The sequence below is a fragment of the Chelmon rostratus genome, chromosome 23 (assembly GCF_017976325.1).
Source record: "Chelmon rostratus isolate fCheRos1 chromosome 23, fCheRos1.pri, whole genome shotgun sequence".
Lineage (NCBI taxonomy): Eukaryota > Metazoa > Chordata > Actinopteri > Chaetodontiformes > Chaetodontidae > Chelmon > Chelmon rostratus.
In genome coordinates, this window is record NC_055680.1 from 5,079,950 (window position 1) to 5,106,105 (window position 26,156).

Genomic DNA, 26,156 nt, shown 5'->3' on the forward strand with positions numbered 1-26,156 from the left:
TTGAATAAATAAGGTTCATCTCAGCAGGCACTGAGGTGCAGAGACAAGTTTGGTAGCCGGAATAACAATCACTTCCTGCACTCTCTGTCATTCTGCTCAGCTGTTTCATAGCCTCAACAGCAGTCCTGCATCAAATAACATTTGCAGAGTCAGTATTTTGATATGGACTGCATGTGCATCTGTCAGAGTGGAGCATCCTCTCACTCCCCAACACAGTGTGACAGAGCAGAACAGGCTCAGGTGTGACATCCTCAGTGCAAACACTGTCTTAGAGCGCCCTCTGTTGGACTGCACATGTGTTGCAGCTCAAATTAAAAGCTGCCTGTGAAACTGCACATAAGATTCACAGAGAGGGAGAGTATATTCCTTTTAATTATTCCTTCTCCTGGTGAAAAATAAACATGCTGCATGAATAAAGAATGTATTTCCAAACAATGTGATTTCAAATGTAGCGATTTATTTCATGCTAAAGCTGAAAGATTGATCAATATAAACCCCCAGAAAATAACAGTAATAAATACAGCAAATCAGTCATGATATCATCTTACAGAGAAAATAATTTGTACTTATTAAAAAAAAATAATAACGCAGAACCAGAGTAATAAAACAGATATGAAATTCAGTTTCTCAAACTGTGGAGTGATTCGGTGCAGATTTTTATCTCCGCACTTGAGCACAGACCGGAGTACATTTGTTCAGACAGCGGTGAGAAATTAGATGTGATGTGTTCGCAGGCAGCGAGCAGATGAGAGAGAGAGATATGGTGGATACATTCATTGTTTTTGGTCAGCTATTTATCCACAGAAGTTGGATGAATCTTGAACAGAATCATCCGAAGTTTCAGCACAAAAAACCAAAAAAAAAAACAGTAGTGATTATAAATAGAGGAGCGCAGAGCGGAGACTGATGTCCGGGAGCGTCGGCTGTGTTTCATGCAGTCCCTGGACAGCAGATAGTGACTCCCGCTTTCACAAATACAGTAAATCGACACTGAAGTACAATTAGAGCGGGCGATGTAAACCTTTCCATCGGGGGCTTGATTGCATATCTCGAAACTGATACTTGGAAAATGCAGGATTTGATTTTCTCCACAAAGATTTCATGTGTACAATTCAGGAAAAAACATTGATTGTTTCCAGTGTCTAGTAATCTCTAACTAGGCCAATTAAGGTACAAAGTGAGACACGTTTTACACTTCCAACACTCGGTCAAATACGAAAGAGGGCAAAGAGAAAGTACCTTTACGCTAACTAGCTTTACTGATTAATAAATGCTGCCGTTTTCTTTACGACTATTCAAAACTTGGTATCGACATTTGAGCCCGTCTTGGAAAAGTGCTGAAAACACACCTGAATACACACCCTGCCGAGACATTCTGTACCATCTCAACATCGCGCTTTGGTTTTCCTCACGTTTCAGTTCATACGCAGTCAACACACACACACACACACACACACACATGCCACCAGTACAGACAGATGCTGCAAAACATTCATTCAGTAGCAAGCACGTGATATTTGTAGACTCAAACTTTGAGAGCAGGTATTGCAACATGAGTTCTAGAAATGTTCATACGCCTGTCTGAAGGCAAAACAATCCACGGGCAGCTTAAAACTCACCAGAATTAACCTCATCGCCATGAGGTTTACATAAAGTGTAACCAATCGTGTGCTTGTAGCGTTTCATACCCTGCCTGTCCACCAACATTGGGAGCAGCATTTTAGTGCTTGGTAAACCCCATTGCATCAAAGATTATACATCAGCCTGTTTGCACATAGTGTTTAGTCTTAAATTCATGAATGTAAAACAAGTCAGACACATAAAACTAATGCAGGTGCAGGGAAGAGCATTAACGCCTGTCTGGTTATGCTTGGTTCGTCCACCACACCACATCAGCTCGTAATCAAATCAGTGTGAACAGTGTAAACATGAGGTTGGTCTAGTACCAAGGTTTAGAAGCTTCGTGTTGCTCTGGACTTCCAGTATTAAAAGAAAGAAAGATACAGCCTCTCTAAGGAGAGGCTGGGAGGGAGGAAGAAGGAATAACACTGGAGCCGTAGGAGTGATGGAAAGTGAAAAAGAGTGAGGAAAAAGCCGAAACCAGAAGAGAGAGAGAAAAAGAAATCAGGCAGAGGACGCCAGGCCCCGCAAGGCCCATGATCCCTCTTCAAAGGACCAGAGGAGGGCCCGTCTCCCTCCATCCCCCCATGGATGACTCCCGTCTGGTGAGAAACGATAGGGCCCAGCGACTAACACACCCCGCTGAGGGCATAATTCAATGGGCAGCATCTGGGCGTCTGTCTGCGCCCTGCTGCGCGGTGCATCTCTCGGTGAACACACGTATACACGCACGCAAAGCTCATTAAAAAAGACCAACCAAGCAGAGGAGACAGGGTACAATTATCAGAATCAGTCAAGTCAAGTAATCGACACGCTTACACGATGTGCGACAGGATGTGTGGGCCCACAGCCACATACCTGCACTTAGTCCTGACTACGGCAGATAAATAACTGAAGTCCTGACTGCACAGCCGCTCTGTACCTGTCCTTTTGTTCAATCCAGACCTTTTTTTCCACTTGATCAATACACTCCTGTTAATTTGATTCCTCATGTCTCCACACACTGGGTTACTCCCTTATAAAGGGCCCAAACACCAAAGACCAAAAGGGTCTGCTAACGTAGGAAAACAAAACTCAAAAAGTTCCAGGGATTTCTCAAATGTAACAATTCTTACATCAGTGTGCAGGAGGAGAACCACAGTATCATATTATAATCTAACATCTCCATCCTTTTCAGTATCAACCGTTATCCAAGGCCTGGCGACACACAAAGTGACACAGCAAAATTAACCTGCGTCTGTATGCAAAGCGCGGCTCTGGTGGCTTGGTGACGGCTGCACCTCACTTTTTATTCATCACTGATTTATAGTTCTGTCTGTAAAATGTCAGAGAACTGTGAAAAATAGAAAAAAAGAGCCAGAGTGATGTCTAAAATACCTTTCTTTTTATCCAACCAAATATATTCAATTTACTATCACATATGACAAAGATAGATTCGCTGACTAATTGGTCTGGGGAACTGGAAGCTCTGGTAGTCATTACTCGCAGGGCTAGTTGATGAGCTAAGCGGTACAATGCTAGCCAGCCAGGGCATGCTAGCACTAGTCAGTTTGGTTCACCCCTCGCTCAGACGTCAGCAGTTACTTTGCCTCACAAGCAAATGGACGTGTCGCGACGACTCCATTGGAATTCAGTGACCTCTCTGCAAATGTTTACCGTTTTAAATGTTGCATGTGACCAGGCCTTCAGGAAGAGAGACGGCAGGTTCATCAAGACTGAAATAAGATGTTCAGGGAGACGCAGGACATGTGTTTATCTCTGCAAAACCGCTCAAACGCGGTTCTTTGGTACATTCCATCACCATTATCAATGAAATGTAGGCGGCATTGAAAAATAAAGACCTTGAAAGGGAAGTATTATGAATACCTGAGAAAGATTTTTTTTTTTTTTATGAAAAACATGCCAGAAATCGAGGCTCGGGGATCAAATAAAGCGGCCTGAAAGCGTAGTTGACAGGAAAAAAGAGACTCTTTGTTCAAAGACTCGGCAGTTCTCCTCACAGTATTACATTCAGTTACATCAGCCACACCTTGTTTTTCCTTTCTAATTCAGCTATTGCCCACTCTGATCTAAAATAAAACGGGGAGAAATGCAGCAATCAAGAAGCTTTTCTCCCTCTTGTCTTTAGTGTTAAGTAACATGTGAAAACTCGTACATAGGCGTACATACACACACACACACACACGCACACACTCGCTCTGTTTATCTCCACTGGACTTATCTCACATGACTAAAGCCGGCCCTTGTCTACGTAGCCCTGGCTGATAAGTCTTGTTAAGGCCAACTCGTTAGGAGAGGGCCGTCTCCGTGGCAACAGCTGGGTGACATCAGGTCTGTTGTGCGACGTCCGCCAAACTGGACGTCATTTGTCAGTAGTAGGACATTGTGTGTTTTTGGTTTAAAGAGTCAGTTGAGCAGCAAGGCTTTGTTGGACTGTCCAGCCTTAGGATGGTGAACAGGAGCAGTGTGTTCACTTGCAGGCACATGCCTGATTTTCAGTCTCCGGACCCTCTGATGTGACGTCTCGGAGCATTTTCAGAGTGCGTTTGTATGCTAAACACACACATTTCCACACGTCTTCTCTGCTGCGTCTCTGCTTCAGTAGAACTTGTCATCGATGCGGAAGTGTGGCCTGGTGACGTCGTCCGGGTTGAGGAAGACGGATATGGATTTCCCAGGGTTCTCGGTGACCAGCTGCTGCAGTCGCTGCGCCAGCTTGTCCTCCGAAGGCGAGATGATGCCATTGGCTGGCTGGTGCCCGGGGGAGCCGTGGCCATTGGTGCTGGCTGTTAGCTCCTTCTTCAGCTGGCCGGCCTGCTGAGCTTGGTCCAGAGCGGCACGGAGGTGCTCGCTGGGATCCGAGCGCACGTGGGCGAGTTTCCTGGCGACAAGCAGCGCTTGGCTGTCGGTCAGGTGCTCCAACATGTTGCACTGGGGCAGGAAGTAGTTTGGGCAATTTTTACCGAGGATGCAATGAGCCAGGTCATCCAGGAGCCCCAGGAGGAGGCGGCCAGGGGTGTCGGCATCAGGGCAGGACAGGTAGGCGGCAGGAAGTCGGTCACAGGCCCAGAAGAGAAGGGTACGCAGGTGATAGAGGCTAAGGCCCGTACGTGGGCGGGCCAGGATACGAGACAACACGGCTTTGGCTGCTTGGAAAGCCTGTGCCATGGGGTAGGGGATGCACTTCTTCAGCTGGACCTGGTCATATAGAGAAAGAGAGGACCAATGAATGCAGCTGGAAGGATTAAAGACATAGTGGTAAACTTAACATGAACAGTCCATAGATGGAGAAAAGCAGATGCAAATGCTGAACCGATGCTTTAAACCGAATACACAGTGACACTAAACATATGACTAAAACAGAAGTTACACTGACAATCCCCTTACCTCGCTGCGTGAGAACGCCAGCCTCCACTCCCTGTCGGGCCGACCACCCAGCGGGGAGCAGCAGGGCAGCAGATAGAAGCCAGATATGGCCTCCTCCTCTGTGATTTTACCATCCCAGAAGTGGTTGGCGGTCAGCCAGCCCTGGGCGACAGCGGGCCAGCCCCGAAACGACACCACAGGCAGCAGGTCGTACAGCACCCGGCTGGAGCCTGCCTGCAGGGAGCGGGGCGGTGGAATATTAGAAACGCAGTGACTCTGTCCTAAATTGCTGTTCCGCTTACAAACATTATTGCGGAGTGCTAAAACAATTGGCTAAAATCTGCTCCAAAACTGCAGAGCTCGACTCAAACGTTTGAAATATCCTGTGGAGTTTCTTCTCTCAAGAAGCGCTATGATGCTACGTGGGTGCTAACAATGCTGCATTAAAACATTTTCAGCACAGGAGCGGTTCGTTTCTATACCTGGAGGATGATAGTGGTGAGGGGTCCGTTCCTCTCCAGTCGGTCCGGGGTGGGAATGCCTCGCTGGGGGCTGCGCCGCAGCTCCTCCACAGCCTCGCTCACCACCGCCCAGAACCAGTCTGTCACCAGAGTAGGAGAGAAGTAGCACCCATCCAGAGACTGAGGAGAGCCCAGGGAAGGGATGGAGCCTTTACCTGGTCAGGAAAGAGAGGGAGGAATGCTGGGTCTCTCCATACAGCCTGCATTTAACAAACTCACAAGGCAATGAAAATAACAGCGCGTTAGTGATCCCATATTCATGGCCAGCACTCAGCAGGTCAGGCCTGGTGGGACCAGGCAGGGATGTGGTTCCCTTCTGTTCTTGCTACACTTGCACATTATTGCCAGAGCTGCCTCACAGTGTAGTCTGGTACAATACAAGAGCACATAAATACTAGCATTTAGACCTGTGGGTGTATTTATACAACCACAAGTCTCAATACTTGCCTTCAGAATTAGAATAAAAATAATTCAGAACTCTACGAATCAATATAAGATCTTTTTATTGCACCAAGGCTTTCAGATTTCAATGAAAAGATGAAAAGAGGTGAGCAGATAAAAGCGGTGTGAGAGTAAACACAGAATTAAGACAGTTTCACTGTCATTCTGTGGGAAACGTGGATCAATAATAATAATCTGTTGCAGTCCTAAAGAAGACCTTTGTGTGCCTTTAGTACGCAGCTCAGTGTGAAGAACAAAGGACGGTGTCCATGCTGTGCTGCAAAGACTCCAAATCTGATGTGAACTCATCACTTTTGCCCTCTTTGTAACTTTTCAGTGGCATTTTGGTGTGATCCATGACTAATCTGACAATATCACCCCATCCTGCCACCACAAATACAGCCTGCGGGAAATGTTATGATATGGCCGGAAAATGTGGCAAACCTGTCTTCGAAATTTGCTGAAAATTAAAGAGATTCATATCAATAAATGTCTTTACTTTTTCTCATCTTGGAAGTTTCATGTTCGCGAGCGTGTGGCAGATTGATGTCGCGGTGCAATCAGAAAGCCGCCGTGTAATTGCGAGCTTTCGATTGGTACGTTATACTCGTATAACGCTTCAGCGTGTTATTCCTGGGGGGGCGTTCCTCGTTTCAACTCTCTGAGGAGTTAAGAACGGACCGCCGCCGCAGCTTTGGAGGGCAAAATTGCATCACAACATCATGCATCAAATTACCTCAGTGAACATGAACAAAATTCAATCAGCTCCCATTTCTTCCACTCCGCACTGCTGCAGCACCTTCATCGATGTCTATACCACTCCTCCCCTCTCTCTTATCTCTTCATCTTTCTATCTTTTATACTTGTTTACCCGTCCTCCTTCCACTGAAGTCTTTACCTCTCCTCTTACATTCCATACTGTCCCTGCTGCTCTTCTTTCTGTTCTTACTTCTTACTCTTCCTTATTGACCTTGCAACGACTATCCACCTTTTTTTACCTACCCATCTCTCCCTCTTCCTCCTCGTCTTCCTCAGCAGGAAGTCCATTCTCCTCCTGGCAGCAGACGCTCCAGCGGGACAGGATGTTGGAGTCGCAGAGGCGGAGGCTGAGCCACGAGTGGCAGGGCGGGGAGTGCCTCATGTCCAGGGTGACGGGCTGGTTGCGGTCGTGGAGCTTGAGGGCGGGCACCAGCAGGGTGAAGTCCAGGTCGAAGTCGGCCCCTTTGGCGTAGTCCCCCAGGTCCTCGGGGTTGAGGTCCAAGACTCCCTCCCGGGCCCCACCTGACAGCAGCAGGTACTCATTGGCCACTGGGAGGCGCTGGTCCACCTTCTGGACTAAGCCTGGAAGGGGACGAGGAGGAAAAATCAGTCACACTCAGCAAAATTCCAATTGAGAGCCTTTGGTATGTTTGGAAATGCGTTTCCGCCAGCAGAACTGATGCCGGGGGCATGAGCAGAAAGGTTTTGAGAAGTTTTCTCTCTCGCTCACAGACGCATGAAAACATTTAAATGCATTTCACAGTCAGATGCACGGACATGCTCATAGTATGCACACAGGGACAAAAAAACAGCAGGTCTGCAGGTGGCTGAGTTCGGCAAATTTCTGGTGCGGTTTGTTTTGAGAAAGTCCTGCATATATTTATGAGCTGCAGTGATATTGACACAAGAGGGAGTGTGAAATGAACAGCCTCAGTTCCACACTAGACGCTGATGATAAGTCCAGCGGCTCGCCTGCACGTGCTCAGCCAAGCCTTCATTTCAGCTTCCATACACTGCGTACTCTCTACAGACACAATGCATCCACATCACGGCTGGCAGAGGGTTTTCTCCTCTTAGGGTTTTCTCAGCAGGAAACAGGCAAAGGCAAATTACTTAAAGGATGCTTCTGGTTTATTGCAACTTGGAATGAATCTTTGCAATTTGGTTAGTTAATTGCCGAGGTCTGGCAACATGGCAACCACTAAATGGAAGTCTGATGGGGCAAGAAATACAAGCAATCAGATGATCATCTTGTTATATTCTTATTATAGTTTAGGCCCGGCTGCACCATCATTTTCCAGAGTGCTAAAACTCATTCCTCACTCTCCTCTCTAGACAGTTTATATGAGAGAAACTCGAGCCTCCAAATCCCTTTATGGCTACTTAGCTGTGTTGTAAACTTCCCAGGCTCTGGGGCCCGTGGGAGTCGCAGTGCTGGAGTCAAGTAAATTACATTTTGCCAGCTTTAAAGAGCAACTGAGAAAGGCTTGATCCAACTGCCAAACCTGTGCCGGTCTGGAGCTAACTGCTACTGTGCCTACGGAGGGTCAAAGGTAAAGCATGGACACTTGAAAACCCTTTGCGGGGGAGAGATTGTGAGAGCTTGAGCTCGAGTGTTTATCCCCTGCAGGGCGGTTAAGTGGCTGCAGGGAGCTGAGGCAGGGGCATCAGACCAAGCCGGCAGGCCATGGCTGGGGGCACAAAGCTCCTAACATGAATCCTCTGATCCAATTACATGGGCACACTCGGTGACATGTTTTCACCGAGGCATGTGTGTGTGTACTGGAGTGTGTGTTTGGATGTGAAAAATTGTGAGTCATAAACAAAATGCCAAAAAAAAGGGAAAAAGGGAAAAAGCCAAAAAGCGGAAAGTTTTTAGAAATGTTTAGTGATAAAACTATGGGATTTAAAACAGTTGATTTGGCTGTTTTGCTCCTACTTCATCCTTGTGAGTACTTAAAAGTACCCATGTTAATAAATTATGACCAACCAATCATGCTGTGCTTGTGGAGCGTATCCTTTTGCGATAGCAGCATCCCCACCCACAGAATCCCACACTCATTTGCTGCTTCACATCAAACAGTGGTTTGGTGGAATGTGAAAAACAGGTGGGAAAACATCCTGAGACTGAAACTGAACTGAGCGACTAAAGTGCGAGTCAAAGCCAAATGTGCTGACGAGGCTCTCCGCGGTGCTTTGCTTTGAAGCCGAGCAAAATGAAAGTGCCGCGTTTGACGCGACCACTGGGGGAGCAATCCAAGAAAAGAAGAAAAAAAAAAAAAAAGCATGTGACAGCGCACCTTCGGATGTTCGTGTTTCACCAGCTCCATTTATGTCCTGACTAGACTGCTGCAGCTCAGTCTTTATCTGGAGCGCTTCAGGATCTTCAGCCTCTGAACTCTCCCGCGACGCCTGCACGACTTCCTGCTTGCATTAAACTTCAAAGACGCAGCAAATGACTCAACCGACCTGTCGCCCTTCCTCTGCGTGTTTTTAACGGGATTGATTTACGGGACAACGTGCAACCTTTCATAAGTTTACCTCAGTCCTACCTCAATAACTGCAAGTGAGTTTCTTTCAGCCACGTCTAAACTGCATTTAAAATTCGAGAAGTCAGTCCTCCTCTCCTCTCTGATATTAATTGGTAAAGAGTTCCACTTCCCTGCTGCCCTTACTTATTAAAGAGGTCTGAATGAACTTTTAGACCAAAGTTTCAAATCAGAGTCTCTTCAGCAGCACTGGTTGGTACATGGCTGGCTGAGTTGTTTAAGGTGATTAAAAGGAACACAGCAGATAAGACAAATACATTATCAATCAGCTAAAGTGAGCATGTGACACATAAAACCTTCCAAACTTGTAGGAGGCCACACTTACTGTAACTCTCCTCTGACTTTAGTGTTCGGGCATGCAACTTGCAAACCAAATTATGACTGATCAATTATCAGAAGCTGAAATCTGCTCGACTGGAGAGACAAAGACAGAGGGGAGAAACAGTGGATGGGCAGATCAAAGAGAAAAAGAGAGAAGGGAAGACAGTGTCAGAGGGAGGAACGGATCAGACGCCAGCCAAAGGGCAACGATTTTCAAGCTGCGACTACTCTGATTTGTTTGGTTTTCATCTGCCACTGATAAATTGGCCAAAATAGGCGAGGAGAAGGAAAGGGGTGATGAAAAAGAGAATAAAGAGCATCTTATCTCTCCACCAGGGCCTTCAGTGAGAGACGGGAGCGCAGCCGGAAAACTGTATCAATTAGCGAGGCTTCTTCAATTGCCACACTGGCAGCGGGAAGTCTGAGGTTGTTCCAAGGAACACAATCTACTTTTTAATCCAAACCCTCGAATTGACGGTCGCGCACTGCTTCACTGGGCGTCCGCCAGCGAGCACGAACGCGTGCACGGAACACACACACACACACACAACGTATATGCCTGTAGACACACACACAGTCTGAGAATAGAGCTGGAATAGAGACAGTCTAGGCTGGTTTCACAGCCACGGATTAAACCTAATCCCATAAGGAAGGTCTTTGAATGTAGATTTTCATTAGAGGGAAGTTTTCTGATAAGAGCTACTTTCAGACTAGACCCAGTTCTGTCTGTGTTAACTGGCTATTTGGTTACTCCACCAGTCTGCATGGCATGTTGTTGCTTCAATCCAAAACTCACATTTCCAAATGCATCATAAAGAATAAGAGAACGTTTCATACTTGAACATCCAGTCACAGTAAAATCAAGAGTCGAACTTTCAAGGTTAAAGAGCATGTGTGCTGCAATCACGGAGCAATCACGCTGTTGAGTCTTTGAAATGACCTGCCCCAGGAGAAAAAATTCAATATCTGACTTAAACATCAATAAATCATCACAACTTTAATCCTGGGGGACAACTGCGATTACCATAAACAAACAGCACTGCAACAACCTCTACACTGCATTCGTTTCTATGAACTGTACAGATATTTCACCGGCTTTGCTCTGAAAGCAATCTTATTCCAGTTTTCACAATGCTAGCTACTAACATGCATGTTTAGTGTGGACCTTTAATATACTCAGCAGGGCAGACCAGCACTGAAGTCTCTGTCCTGCCTCAACGTATGAAAAATATATCATGAAAATGTCATTATTTAAAAACTAATTTACTTTGATTTCAAAATCAATACATCATTTATTTGCACAAGAGCTCCATTCTGTCATCTGTCTTAGGTATTTGTTGATATTGCTGGACTGTACAGCACTGTGTTCGTGCAGTAGGATTATTATCAATTTTTTTCAGAAATAATCACTATTAATATTAAATAGTAGAATTTAACTTGCATTAAAATCAGGGAAAACAACAGCAAATTCATGTGGCTTTCCCACATGTTTGATTAAGTTTCCAGGTACGCCGTGGGCACTCCATTTAACCAAAACCTCACTAGAACTCAAGTCCCCACTCCTGCAGTGAGTGGCGTCCTCCTGCTCCACAGCGCCAGAGCGGGTGGAGGGAGATTACACTGTGTATTTCAGTCGTCCTTCTAGACTTACTGTGGGCTATTTGATGCACTGCTCCTTGGGATTTCTTTGTACTGCTCTGTTTATTGAACAAACTAAGTAAAAGCATGCTGTTGACAGAATAAATAATCAATGATTGATTTTTTGTGGTGGTACACTGTACGGTCGCACAGCATGTGGGCTACGCTGCCACCTGGTGGAGATCCCAATACATTACAAAGCGGTTAAACTGATCTATAATACTGCAATACCAGCCGCTATAACAAGACAAAAACAGGTCGTGTCCGCATGCAGATCAGAGGAAGCCACTTGCTCCGGGCTAGCAGCTTGTCGCTAACTTGCTTTGTTGCTCCTGCTGCCTGTAAAGGCAGCTAAAAGACTCGTAGCGTTTGTGTTACGCTTCACAGTTAAAGTTCAGTTTAAGTCCCGCAATGAAAGATTCATATGTGGAGTTTCAACTGTAGATATCACACACTGATGTACTGCACTGCATCAATACAGCGTGGCCCACATATTAAATATGCCATCTGACTGTCCCTTGTGTTTGAATTGCTTCAATTTTATAACTGATATTGAAGTTCAATGTTTTACAAGTACAAGAAAAGTACAGTCATACTTTCCTGAAAATGAAGCAATTGCACAGACGCACATGTATAGCCAACAGACAGACTGCACTATAGCCTCACAGGGCATTCAGACATGCCCGCTTTCAAAATGAAGCTACAAAGTGACGCTGCTGAGAAATCCCCCTGAAGCGGAGCAGCTGCATCATGGGAAAGACGTCCTTTCTCATCACAGCCAGAGCAGAGTGAAAATATACTGCCACACACCTCTAGTTTGATAGACTCCAAAAATAGCTGCGTAAATCTCTCTGGAAAATGGGATTCCTTTAAATAAGCCGATGACTTCTATATGCTGTTGCTGGAGAGGGCTGCTGGGAGAGAGAGAGAGCGAGAGAGAGACGGGGTCTGAAACTGGGACTCTTCTAACAGAGATGGAGGCAAACCCAGTGATCATGTTGTTTTGCATGTATTTTCTACATTTATTTGTCTGCGGACAAAAATTACATGCAATTACTCCTACTAAAAAAAAACCCCAGATAGATTGGAATCATTTGATCATCTACGGTTGTGCATTATGTCCATAAGAGGGAAAACCAGCACAACCACAGACAAACTACTTGCATATTATTTCAATATAAACATCTTTTAAAAGATCTACATACCTAGAAATCACAAAATAAACAAATAACATAATGCCCTGCACTGTGCTGCTGAATTATTCCTGTGTTTCAGCTTGACCTACATTTCATTTTCAATCATTGAAAGTGACGTTGCGTGCAGTTTCCACAGAGATTTTAACGTCCCAGACAAACAGGAGGAATTCTGGTCGCACATTATCTGATTATGGGCCCTCCTTTCCCGTGTTTTTGTGTCCAAGTAGCTGACGGTGGCTACAGTTTTTTTCAGTATTGAACGAGAGCGCAGCAGCTGGCAGCTGCCTAACAGGCTGTAATATAATCCCTCCGGGTGTTGCACCGTCATTGTACGTCCAGTATAAGTGTTTGTTTTTGCCACCGACAGGCTCAGATTGTTGCTCTGAGTGTCTGACAACATTATGGAAAGGATCCCAACAGAGATACATTTTGTTTGGTTAATTTTTGTTTAACCAGAACCAGTTATGACGCTCTTGCCAAAGCCACCAGACTTCATTCACAGAAAGTCATTTCTTCATCGTAAGACGCGCTTCATTCAAACGCCACAGAAACAAAACAAAACTCAGCAAAGCGTCCTGGTTCATCTTTCACTCTCCCAACACTCACCACGAACTATGGCTGGTTTGAAATAAGCCTTTAATTCACCAAATCAGGAGAGGAGCCGACGTCAGAGAAACTGTGAAAACGGTGTGTAAATTCCTAAATCAGGATTTATGTCGGCCTGACATTATGGCCAGAGCGATTTTAATATGTTGAACTTACACAGGTTTTCCTGGTTAAAAACATATGAATTACTGGACAACAAAAACTCAAGTCATTACATTAAAAGACATTTCTGTCTTTACGCTACATATGAAACTAAAAACTGCAGTCGGTTAGCTTAGCTTAGCATAAAGAGTGGAAACAGAGGGCTACAGCTCGACTGGCTCTGTTTAAAGCACTGAGTAGCTCCACTGAAATAGTCAGAGCACCTTGGTGATGCTGTCGCACATCCTCTACCTCTGCGTGACCTTTCTGTTGTTTCAGACAATAAAACTCTACTACAGCCGCAGAGCACGCCATAACAATAATCTTAAAAAGCAGCCTCGTCCCGAAGGGAGCAATTCAACCCGTTACAAATGACTCCTGACCGTCTCAACCGGATGTTATCGGTGCTGTTCAAGCAGCACCTCTTGCAGCCTCACCTTGCACGCTAATAGCAGGATTAAACTCAGGCAGCCCAGCCGCTGAAAGGTGAGCCATCCCGCCTGCTCGCTGTTTATGAATTCATATCAAGGCAAGAGATTAGCTCAAAAATAGGCCTTTTAGTCAAGAGGAATGGAAAAGCTCCAATTTAATCTAACTGGGGGGGGGGGGGGGTGTCAGCCAGGTGCATGAGCCTGTGCATGAATGTGTTTAATACAACAAACAGGGCTCAGAGTGATGACAGACATAGTGTGCATGAACCACCTACAGAGGGAGAGGAGGCAGGGAGCTGTCAGTGTCTTCCAGCTCCTCACTGCTGCTTTGATGCCAGCGACGCTGTGATACCACGTCCCGCTAAGTGACAGGCAATTATCACTGAAAGGGGAAAGTGTCACTGGAGGTTTACTTTCACATTTTAGGGCAGCGGGGTAGCCTCGCCGTATGAGAAACCATGTACAACTGATCCCGACCTTTGATAATCCTATTAGGAAATCAATTATGTCTCAAATTAACTAATTATTAAGTCATTAACTCACAACCTTAACTTTGTCCCCAACATGGACTATTATAAGCAATCAGGAAGCAGAGCAGCTAGAAAACTTGCAGATCACAACGAACGTAACTTTCTAGCATAGCTATATTTTTACAAAAAAATGTTTTTTTTTTAAATAATGCTCCAGATAGACAACCTAACAAGCCTTTTAAATTACATTTTCAGATATTCAACATGTTCCGACCCAAAAACGTGAATCAAACACTGGGTGAGTTGGCACAGGCTGAATGACTTCAGTGTACTGCTCAAACTCTCAGTCACTGGCTGCTGCAGGAATCATACCTGCATTTTATATTAAGACTTATTCACTCTGTCCATTAGCACAGCCAGCATTTGGAAACGCTGCCATTTGAAGTTAATGAGCTTTCAGAAATGTCGCTTAAATTATTTGAAAGGAGAAGGGAGCCGTCTGTCAGTCTGTGCCCTCCAACATCCCGAGACACACCGCGGAAAAACTTTTTTTTTTCTTCAAGGGTAACTGAAAAGTGCCAGTGTGTGAGCGACGAGGTGTGTGGCAAACATCGACTTTTTAAATGTTTTCTCCGGCAGCTCAGACAGCTACAGCCTGCGCCGAAGATACTGGTATCAGTTGACAGCCGCAACCCAAATGATTCCTCCCTCTTCGCCTCAGGAATCGCTGAAGTGTGATTATGAAAGAGCAAAAAATCACAATGTCAGCCTCGGTTATTAAAATGAGTCGCGCAGCAGATAATATGTCACGCAATGTCAAAACACTTCTAACAGAAAATGCCACATTCCTTAAGTCCAATTTAATTAAATACCACGAAAGACGCTTAATGAATGATGTGACGTCTGTCCGTGGCCACTCTTCTGTGTTTAACTCTCACACAGCTGTTGGTTGATTTGTCATAGAGCCTTATTTAACAGAGGTTGTGAATGGACATAATCAACATCAACTACATTGTGTTTTGTACCAATTTCCCCTGATGTGCCAGCTTTCCAGCAATTAAGATTTAATGCTGCTAAGTGCTAAAACGGAAAAGGTGTCAGTGGACAACAATGACCAACGTTTACGCCAGGTGAGACGCATCTCATCTGTGCTGCTCGGCGCCAGTGTGCCTGCGCTGATGAAAACTGAACACAAATATTTCAGGCGTTCACCGATGCAGCGCCATGGATTTGGCCCGGCCTCCCCGCGAAAACGGGCCATCGGATCCAAAATGGCATTAACAGAGACGCGGTCAGCCAGAGCAGCCATGTGGGCCCCTGATCGCAAGCCTGCACTAAAAACTACGACTGGGCTCCCAGCGTTAGAGCGGGGCTCCTCCAATGAGGCGGGCAGTCACGGCAGTGGAGACAGCGTCCAGCTGCGGCACACGAGTCCACCAGCTTTAATGGCTGGAGTGAGAGGCCGGCCAGCCACCCTGATGACCTGGCGGGCCAGCAGCGAGCCTGGCTAAGTGAGCTGCTTCTTTCCCAAAAGGAACGTTGCCACTCTGATGGTTAAAATTTAACCGGGACGGATTTTTTTTCCCGCCCACCCAGAATAAAATATGCACTACATCGCATAAAAGTTTGGGCAGCCTCAGAAAGGTTAGATGGTTTGGGAGGAGAAATGTAATGCTAGATAAATATTAAAGCCTACAGAGCAGAGAAAACTCTCTACTCTGACTGAGGATTTTTTTTTATGCACGTGCATGAGGGATTACAACTAAACAAACAGAAAATAAACTGATCTTTGCAGGAGTTTTGTGTGCTCACAAATGCTTGCAATTATCACTAATGACACACATGAAGGTGACAAAGTGGCTCTAGCTTTATTGCTGCAATGTTTCATATCAAGGGGCAGGATTGCAGTCAGTTTTTACATTCATGTGCTGAAGTGCATTGATTTTTCGATGCTGTAATACAACACTATCTATAGAGCCCGACCCCATCACCTACCTACGCCAGGCAAACTTTCCTCGTAATGGAACTGTAATGATTTCCTTGAGCACCACTGACTTGTGGTTTACAATTAGGCCAATTCTATAATAAAAAATAATGCTTGGAAAATGTATCCCCATGTTTTGGAACAAATGCAAATTCAGTCTTTTTGAGCCACAACAATCACAGAAAAATCTTGAGACTCTGCTGAGCCTGAAAAATATGCAGGCTCTCACGCAGCATCACTCACTCTCTCTCTCACACACACACACACACACACACACACACACACACACACACACACACACACACACACACACACACACACACACACACACACACACACACACACACACACAGAAACAAAGACAGGCTTTGTTTTGTTTGGTTTTGTTTTTCATTTTTCATCACAGCTCAAGGTGAACTTCTGACTCATGTCTGTAGGGTGGAGATCAAGATCATTTTATTTTTGAGCTAGTGAACTTCTCCCCCTGCCTAGTCCAGCACGGGACCCCCATCTGGGCATACAGGCCCTGAAAAAAGACCCCATGAGGGCATGAAGGAAGAATCAGTAACAAATGACCAGCTCACTTAACGATGGAACTAGAGTAAACTGATGAACTGAATATCTCACGTCTCCAGACGTGAGCACACCACTCAGTGTGAACTCAGAAAACAAAGCTCAAGTGACAGTGAAATGAAAATTTGATATGCTTTGAAGGAACTATGAGAGAAACACAAAGTGGTGATTTAACACGTTGATTTCTGGTGCAGGAACAATAAGAACAGGTTACTCACACCCCTAATCCAGAAAAAGGACAGGAGTTACTTTGCCAAACACAATGCCTGCAGAGAGCAGATGTATCTGTGTGTGTGTGTGCGTGCGTGTGTCTCTTAACTCTGTACAGTATACTTTTTCATATAGTACATATATATATATTTGTAACACGATTGCCACTTATGCCATTTAAACCTGGATTACACTGTCTATCACTCACTTATTACTAAGTATATGATATCCTATTAACCCACAGAAAGGTGTGTTTGGTATCAGTCAGCAGCAGAAAGTGTCACTCTTTTAAACATGGAAGCATTAGACATATAACCAACTTCTCCAAGCCCCTAGAAAGAAATTAGAGGAAGTAAAGGTTTAGGACAGGAGAAGCACAGAAGAGGAGGAGTGAAGTGACAAAATCACACCACCACCTCTTTTCTATAGAAGACTGCAAAAGAAGAAGGCACTCAAGCATCAGGTCGTCTCTTGGTTCTTGTGTCTTTTCTTGCATTTAGGACCGCCGACCCGAATTCAGATGCATCCTGAGCTGCACAGAAGGGACTGAGGGTCAGCATCCGGAAAACTTTCTGAAAGCAGCCAGCTCTACTTCCGCTAAACAAAATTAGAAGTGAAGAAAGTCTGAATCCAGTGTGGGTGTGATGCTATAGATCAATAAGAGTACTTAGATGAAGAGTAGGATTTCCCACCAGTGAAGTTATCATATTGACTTCAGAGATTTTCCTTTTGGCTTCCCACACCTCTCAGCTGCTGAATGGGGCCTCTGATTGTCAATGTCTTCCCCCACTTTTGACCACACTGGTCATCATTATGTCATATATTGTCATCACCGCATTCATTGCATTTATTCATTGTTTGTTAGTAGCGCAGTGATAAATGTCTATGAAGTCAGTTACTTTGTCTTCTGCATCTTACATTCAGTCCCTTCACGTATGCAGATTCATTTTTCTTTGTCCTCCCTGAATTCAAGCTGGTTTGTTCCTAAAGTTAAATTTGTGCATTAGACACTCTTGCCTGATCTCCAAGAGAACAGTATTATAAGGCTATGAAATTATATCGCTGGCCGAATAATTACAGTGGCTCCACCCAATAATTCGGATTGACGCTTTTTAAATGATTAATAAACTTCATTTCCACAAACTGCGCTAAATTTTCCCTACGTGCCTCTCCTGACTTGGAGGAAACACGCTCATATGCTGATCACCGTTCTCTGCCTAACCATCTCCACTTATCACTGTTCAAGCCCAAACGTGCATCAAGCTAAGTGGCCTAAGTGTGAAGAATAGTGGAAAACAAAGGGGCTGATGTAAGAGGCCCAACAGGAAGGGAAGAAGCGGAGGTGACTGCAGGACAAAGTGAAGATCTGGTGCACTGCCGGGAGAGGGAAAAACTCACACATGAGCAACTGTTTCAAAACAATTAATTCCTCAAAATCTCGACGTGCAACAGGCTACCTTTCGTCTTGCAGACAAAAACTGAGGCAGAACAGCGCTCATGACTTTTTAAACTCGGATCAGAAGAATCCTTCTCGCTGACATGAGGGGGAAGATGAACTCCGAACTGAACTCTCTCAAGTCGGCTAACAAACTTTGAGATCTGAAAAGTTGGGTTCGGGGTATGTCTGGGCCTGGCACTAGATCCGGCTTCACCGGCACTGTGGATGTATTCCTGCCTTCATCAGACTTTTGTTTTTCGAAAGATATATACAGTAGTCCCCACCATGCTTGCCTGGAGGCAAACCACAGTGTTTACTCAAACGGAGGGTAAATAAGAGCCTCTTCTCGGATCTGTCAGGCAGTGAAGAAATTCACTGGGTGCACTTGTGTGTGTGTGTGTGTGTGTGTGTGTATGCCAGTTTAATCTCTTTTCTTTTTCCTTTTCCCTGACAGTGTGCAAAAAGCCCAGTGGGGATCCCTCTGCAGCTCAAACTTTATACAAACCTGGCAAAAACAGCCACAGCTACTCATGTTCAGCATCCATGCACACATGCACACATACACACACACACACACACGTATGCAGCCTTGACGAGCCTCCTCCAGCAGGCCGGCATGCTATAACAAGGCCCCTCCATCAAAAGGATGATATTTGCTTCTCAGTGCTGCCTTTCAGTGCTGCCTTTCATCCTCCGCAGGACCTTGGGAGGCACAGCTCCTAATGCAGCTACCACCGCGTACTTAACTTTATATTCCTAGAATCCAACACAAAGCCGTCCTCCCTTTGTTGAAAGCACCAAACTTTTTTTTTTTTCTTTCCTTTTCACAGTCTGAGCTGTCACAGCGGGCGGTGAGGCACAGGATATAAAAATACCAGCAAACCACTGGTGATTATGCCACAGAAAGCAGCCTGGAAAGTGGAAAAAGTTACCTGGAGATTCTCAACCAAGAGAGAGCAGGTGCATACAAAGAGGAAGGCAGAGGGCGTTGCACCCAGAATCATGAAAAATGAAATCCGAACACGGGGCAAGGCGAAAGAAAAAACAGCTAAGGAAAAAAAGATGAAAGTTCACGCAGAAAAATGGAATCGCTCCCTGGATGTGGTGATACAGTGAAATGAGAAAAACAGGCCTGGGTGCCATTTTGATTTGTGTGATTTCTCCCTGGGTGAGGCTGCCTGTTTGAAATCTCCAGGAGCTGCCTGTCAGCCAATGCAATACTATTAATTTGACAGCAATAGTAAAAGTGTCAGGGCTTAGCAGAGAGCAGACCTCTTGCCATGACTGACAAGAGACGCACAATTTCTAAGTCGGGAAATAAACAGAAGTGAATCAAGCAAGACACTCGACAGGGTGCTGACTAAAATTTCAGGATGCCGGCCAAACATGTCTGGTTTCCATGAGAGACAGAGGATGACAGGGGACAGCAGGAAGGGGGGAGAGTGCCACCTATTGGACAAACAAGCACACTTCATTCTTTACTCACTGCTAACCGAGAAAAAAAAAATCATTTGAGACGGCGTCATATCTCCCTTAGCAAACCCATTTCTCAGTAGTTCAGATTATGCATGAAAGAATGAATGTTAGAATCATACACTGGATGTGTTTGCATTCCAACATGTCATTCAGAACCAAATTTGCATTCGAAAGACACCAAATTTTAGTTGAATTCATTACATCCACACGGCCGCAAATTGTAATCCTCTAATGTTGCATCGAACACTTGAAAAAAAACAACAACAACCATGTGGTAATGTGTCTGTCAGAGGATTAAATTGAAGATATTGTACTTGGTCCATCATTTCAATGTGGGCTAAGTCTATAGTGTTGATCGTGTTTGTCACACATGCTGCCTCACAACCTGAGTCATAAAATGGGTCTGCACAAGAGAACCGTGTCCCATCCTATTTAAACGAGATCCTGCAGCTCTGTCCTCTTTGCCTACATTACATTTGGCATCACATTTCCACAGACAGGAAGTGAGGAATCAAAAACGACCACGAAGATGCCACAGATTGAAGTCTAAGAGTAGAGAAAAGGCTCAGAAATGAATGAAAAACATCACTTTAAGAATGAAATGCAAAGCAGCACGTGAGGGCGCCTCCAGGGAAGGCAGGACTCGTCAACATTAGACCTTTCACTTCTATCTTCTCTTTTGCATCAATTTGCATAAAACACAGTGTTTTCATGTAGTATACCACAAAAGCCGCCAGATGCACTAAATGAAGATCACTCTCACCACTCTAACCACATCTGAACACACGTTAGAGTAGTAAAAACAGCATGACGTCCTTGTTGAAATGCACTGCGAGTTCAAGCACAGCATGTTAAGACGTGTTTAGCAGCCAACCGATCAGACTGTGGTTGTACTGGGCACCTAACAGGGTGGGTGTGTGGAGCAGGGCGTTCCTGGATACGATTGCTCATTGCTTTCAGTGACACTACCCTGGGTAAATAAACAGGACAAAACATGCACATCTGCATACTAATGAAAAGAGGGTAAAAAAAACTGACAGATGCGATTCATCTGTGTTAACAATGGGGAAAACACATGTTTCAGGATTTAATATGTAGAGATCAAACTGAGTTTAACAGCAGCTGTCACACACACACACACGCGCAAAACATATACCCAGAGATACAGAGAGGGAGTCATCCGTGCGTGCAGCATGGCATGCTCATGGCTTCCCTTCCATGGCTAATAGTCAAATGTATTAATAGTTAATTGAACTCCAGGCAATACATAATTAATATCCCAGTGGCTTGTAGTTACCATAACATATTGTTACTGTGCAATATCCAAAATGAGAATGAGATATTCCTGCACATCAGTCAGACGTGGTTGCTACGGTCATTCTGATTCTAACACCAAATGGTCAACCTCAAATGAAGAAACTAGGTGTCAGTTATTTCGTGAGTGCAGTGTGAGATCTTTCCATGTGTTAACATCCCACCCTCATCATCACAATCATGGCACTCCGCTCACCGCGTAACAAATTTTTCCACTGTGATTTGCGCACAGACATACCTAGCATGTTGAAGATAAAGTCCTTGGCAGTGTGGACCTCTAAGGCGGTCTGATCTCCAAACTCTCCCTGTTCCAGCAGCACCAGCTCCGACACCTGGGACGACAGCTGATCCAAGGTGGCCCCCGACCGGAAGTCCACCTCTGACAGCTTCTTGGCGGGGGCTGGGGAGCGCGGCGCCACCGCACTCATCAGGGACTCCATCTCTACAAGGTGGGCGCGAGGAAAGAGAAATTAGGTTTGTTAGCCTATATCCTCGGGGTTTCAGCATCACAGCGGGCCTATTTTCATGGCTGACACAGTCAACGTGCGATGAATTACGCTGCCACGGTGCCAATTATGACACAGAGCCGTATTAAACCTGTTTTCAGGATCTCTCTCAGCCCACTGTTTGTTAAGACTGATGTGTTTTCAATGCGTGCCTTGTTTTCGACAGCCTCTCGTGAATCATGAGACTTTGTGGGACAATTCTGGAGGAACATATGATATCAGGGAACAACTACCATTAAATCTTAATAGCAGAAAATGTGACGCTGGTGTCGCAGCTTTGATCCAACATCCAGTCATTCAACCTGATGATAATAAATACTTCAGTGTTTTGGATTGGACTACTGAAAGCGCAAACAAGCCACTCTTCTCTGTTACTGTGTCTAACCCTGATCAGACTATTTGTAAAACATACAACATCTGATCTGACATGAGCTTTGTGCACCCAAGCACCTGTTTGACCACTTGAACTTCTAATTTATCAAAATTACAAACACTGATCATTGTAAAGTGTGCTGTTCAGCAGCCACAAGTCACCATCTTAGAGGAAGGTAGTCCCAGTTTGTGCCTCTCATGCCATCAGTGTTGTTACACCTTAGACTTCTGCATTGATAGGTTGTATTTGAATCAGAGCTAAACCGCTGCTGTCTCAAAAATAAAGCTGCAAACCACGCAGCTCGTTCAACAAAACTTATCTAACTGCTTTTCCGACATTTCTTCTATCTTGCCTTGCAACCTGAAATGTGTCCAAGGGGTTAAATCGGTTGAGTTAAAATGCACTTTCGTGTAGACAGGATAAGACTGTAAGGATTTAGCGCATGTAGAAGAGCATTATACTAGTGGTAGGGTATACTGGTAAAAAACAAGACGAATTATTTACATGTTTACATAAGCATATAAAATAGGGTGCCCTGACAGTAATACGCCAAAAAACTTGTGATGTAAACAAAGTTCAGTCGAGTGGAATGACAACATGGCCTCTGCCCCTCCAAACTGGGTCAATTAGCGAGCGAGCTCCCCTGCGTCTAGCTGCTAAGCTAATAGCCGAGCAAATTAGCCAGCCTGCCGCCTGACAGCTAACGTTACCTAATTAGATATCATTCGCAATAGATAACAAATTAGCCTAAGCTGCATTAGATAGACTCGTGTGGCTGCTGCGCTACCGTATCGGCACAGCATTTGACTTGCAGTAACGGTAATAAGGTCGACGTGGTACCTCGCCCACAGCCAGCTAATTTCTTCTATTAGCCCACCATAGCCAACTAGCTGTATCAAATTAGCATGCTAGCTAACATGACAGGAGGGGACAGCCCAAGAAAAGTGCAGCGACACACCTCGAATGCAAACGCGCTCGCACAAACACGTTTTCACAGTAAAATCTATAGATGCACACACACTCACTCACTCACACACACTCACTCACTCACTCACTCACACGTACACGTCCGTGCGCCCACATGCACTCAGCACGGGGCTCGTTAGCCTGCGAGTCGCGGATCACCGTGGAGTCATAAGCTATCTGGCTAAAAGCCGACAAACATCGCAAACGTACACACACCCTTTAACACGGTGATGCGAGGGAGTTTCTTCGCTATCTTCTACGTTTACTGTTATTGTGATCCCCGTGCTTCAATCCGCCTTCTTTAGCTGTCATTTCCAACAGGTCCCAGGCGCCACCTTCCCCCTGGCAACACCGTCCCAGAAATCATGGTCCTTCTCTGAGGATCCAGGGATTAGTAGTATGTGTAGCACGCACGCCCCACATAACAAAACTACAAACGGATTTGCGAGGTCAGGTTTGTGATTAAAAATGTGTGCCTGTGGAGAAGATAAGGCTGTGTCACGGTTTGGCAGCGGGGCAGGGCGGTTTCGCGACTGCACAGCCGGTGTTTTGATGCATGAGCATGTGAGCAGCCCTGGTCGGAAGTCCAGCACGGCGGCGGCGTCCTTGCACCGGCGGAGCAGGGTGCTGCGTGTGGGAGTGGGTGCTGATTCCTTCCCATCTGCTAATAATGCATGTGGATAGAGGTGGCTTATGCACGGCGGATTATCATGCGACAGCATTTTGAATGAATTATGGTATAGTGATGTAGTTAATGAGTTTAGCTAGGAATTATAACTTTGAGCAGACCAGTGTGAGGCCATCACAGAGGCTTGTGTGGGGATTGTTATTAGCCAGCTGGGAAAGAACAGATGGTGGATGGTGGTGCATAATCTAAATAATATTCCACATGGTGGAATAATGATACTGTGATGGTTTCCAACTGAAGATAAAAGCTGACTAACCTTTTCTCATGTAGCTCCAGTATCTTTGGTGCTAACTGTGAGCAAGATTCATTCAGAAAGTCCATTAAACACATTGATTAATTAGTCATATGACTTGACAAAAGCATTACATTAATGACAAAACATACAACACAATATTACAGCCATTTTTTCAACATGAATTTTTTTTTTACAAGATTCAGGATTTTTAAAATTGCTCAATTGTGAATTTAATTCAGTGCATTTCACTGTTTAATTCTTTCTGTACAAAACTGTTTATTCCACAATTTCTCAACCAGAATGTTTCCAAATAATCAAATCTCTTCTCTCTTTACATTTACAGACAGCCCTAAATAATTTCAATTCAAATGAAAAGTAAATGTACAGTTGACCTCATACGTATTTAAAAAAAAGGTCATCATTGCACCTCATCCAACATAGAGCACCCACTTATACAAAACAAATCCAAAATGTCTCCATATTAAAGGGGTATTCCAGCATTTTATTATTACATTTACATAAAGTTAAGAGAGATTAAAAAAACAGTTGTCAAAATCTGCAGCAGAGGCTAGGAGAGCCTGAGTTTTAGTCCCTGCATCAGTAAAGCCCCCCCCCCAGAAAACATACTCTGCACTTGCAATGCAACTCGATCACATCTTTCACTGGACCAGTGGTTCCCTAACTAAGGGTTGGATAAGAGGTCATGAGATAAATCTAAGCGGATTTGTTCCCCACCTGCTGTGGCATGGGGTCATAACCGGACATCGGTTCTTATTAAGGAACCCTGAGCACTGCATTGGACCCTCGCTGACTTGTAGGCCTACCTACATCTTCTATGGTCCATGTCCCCAGTTTGTAACAGAGACTTTCTGTCAGGCCCAAACTGAGAAAACAAGGTTGTTGTTTTTTTTTCTCAGACTTTAGACGTCGTCACAGAAGACAAATAACAGGTTGAATAGCACCTCTCATATTCATGGATACAACTGTTGCAAAACCCCTTCAGGAGCAACTACTCTAAATCTAAACATACTTCCTCAATTTCCATATTTTTAAAGACAGACTTTGAATTGGGTGAAATAATTGGTCTTGCTGAATGATATAAAGTTCAAACTTGTTCTTGTGAGGTGAAACTTTTGGTTGTTCTCCAGGGACTCCCAGGAACTCTGCTCGTTGTTCCCCACTATATGGAATCAGCTTGCTGTTTAATATACATGCATGAAAACTTCCTTGATTCCCCTCCAAGTTATTCATTTCCTGCATCACTACTAAACCTCTTTGGATTGATAGTGTCTGGAATAACCTGTCAGACCTCTCCCTCAGCCTGTCGATGGATCATTACAGCCTTCCACACTGCAATCTCACTCACCGTGAGAAGAACTGTCCGTATACTGCCATACAGCGCCTGATTCATCAGCCTATTCTGTGCTGTAAGTGGAACATTTATCAAGATAATGCTGTACCAAACAGCACTTAATGAGCAAGTTGAGGGAGTGACACCACCTGCCTGCCAAATGAGAGGTAAGAGACAACCCTGGCCTTCAGCAGACACATTGAGACACTTCAAAAAAAATGAGTGCAATGTCTCTTAAACTCACTGCTTTTGACTCGTCCTCTCTTTCTTTGCCCTCTTTTCACCCAGAAAGTGCAGCAGTGGAAAAGCATTACCAGCTCTCTTGTCATTCCTCCACACATCACCCCTGTCTAGAACTGGTGCTGCCATGAAAATCTTTACTCTTTGCAAGTCAGATCAGGCTGAAGCTGCAGGTATGTGGTGGAAATGTTTCAAGAGAAGGTCTGATATTCAAAGATTCAACCTCTGACAGCAAGTCAATAACTGACTATTGTTATTATCTACTTCGTGCTCATCAAGGGCACCTCTCTAATTTACTATGCTGTACTTCCCAAACATTGTCAGCTAGCTTGCCTTCATGAGGGTACAAACAGATAAAAATGCTTTATAAGAAAATAAAAATGTCCATAAATACAAGATATAGCACAGCAACGCTACAACCAATGTGTCATCTTAACCCTTCAATGGGCAAAGAGGTTCTAGCTTCGTCTTCCAGTACAAAATAATACATTCTTTATTATTTCTGGGAAATCTTGCAAAACATAGTATACTTAAATCGTTCATGCTTCGTGCAGCAAAGCACTTGGCTGTCGATCCAATGGCCCAAATCCATACTACATGCTGATTCTAAGCAGGTTTTCAGTATACAGTGTGTTCGCATCAGAAAAGCGATCAAGAAACTCAAAGCGCGCAGCATGCATACTAAATGCAGCTTCAGATTTTTGAGTGTGCTGCTGATTCACGCTACTTCCCACAACTGAATG

At 44.7% G+C, this 26,156-nt stretch overlaps 1 protein-coding gene across 1 annotated transcript; it reads right to left on the reverse strand.

Annotated features, from left to right (window-relative positions):
- Positions 1–447: 447 nt before the first annotated feature.
- On the reverse strand, positions 448–23,440 carry tmem102 (transmembrane protein 102). The gene is made up of 6 exons (XM_041965630.1): positions 23,116–23,440; positions 21,293–21,496; positions 6,951–7,289; positions 5,469–5,662; positions 5,008–5,220; positions 448–4,818 (listed from the first exon to the last, which is right to left on the reverse strand). The coding sequence occupies exons 2-6, from the start codon at positions 21,492–21,494 to the stop codon at positions 4,219–4,221; spliced, it is 1,548 nt and encodes a 515-aa protein (XP_041821564.1). The 5' UTR covers positions 21,495–21,496; positions 23,116–23,440; the 3' UTR covers positions 448–4,218.
- Between the last annotated feature and the right edge of the window lie 2,716 nt (positions 23,441–26,156).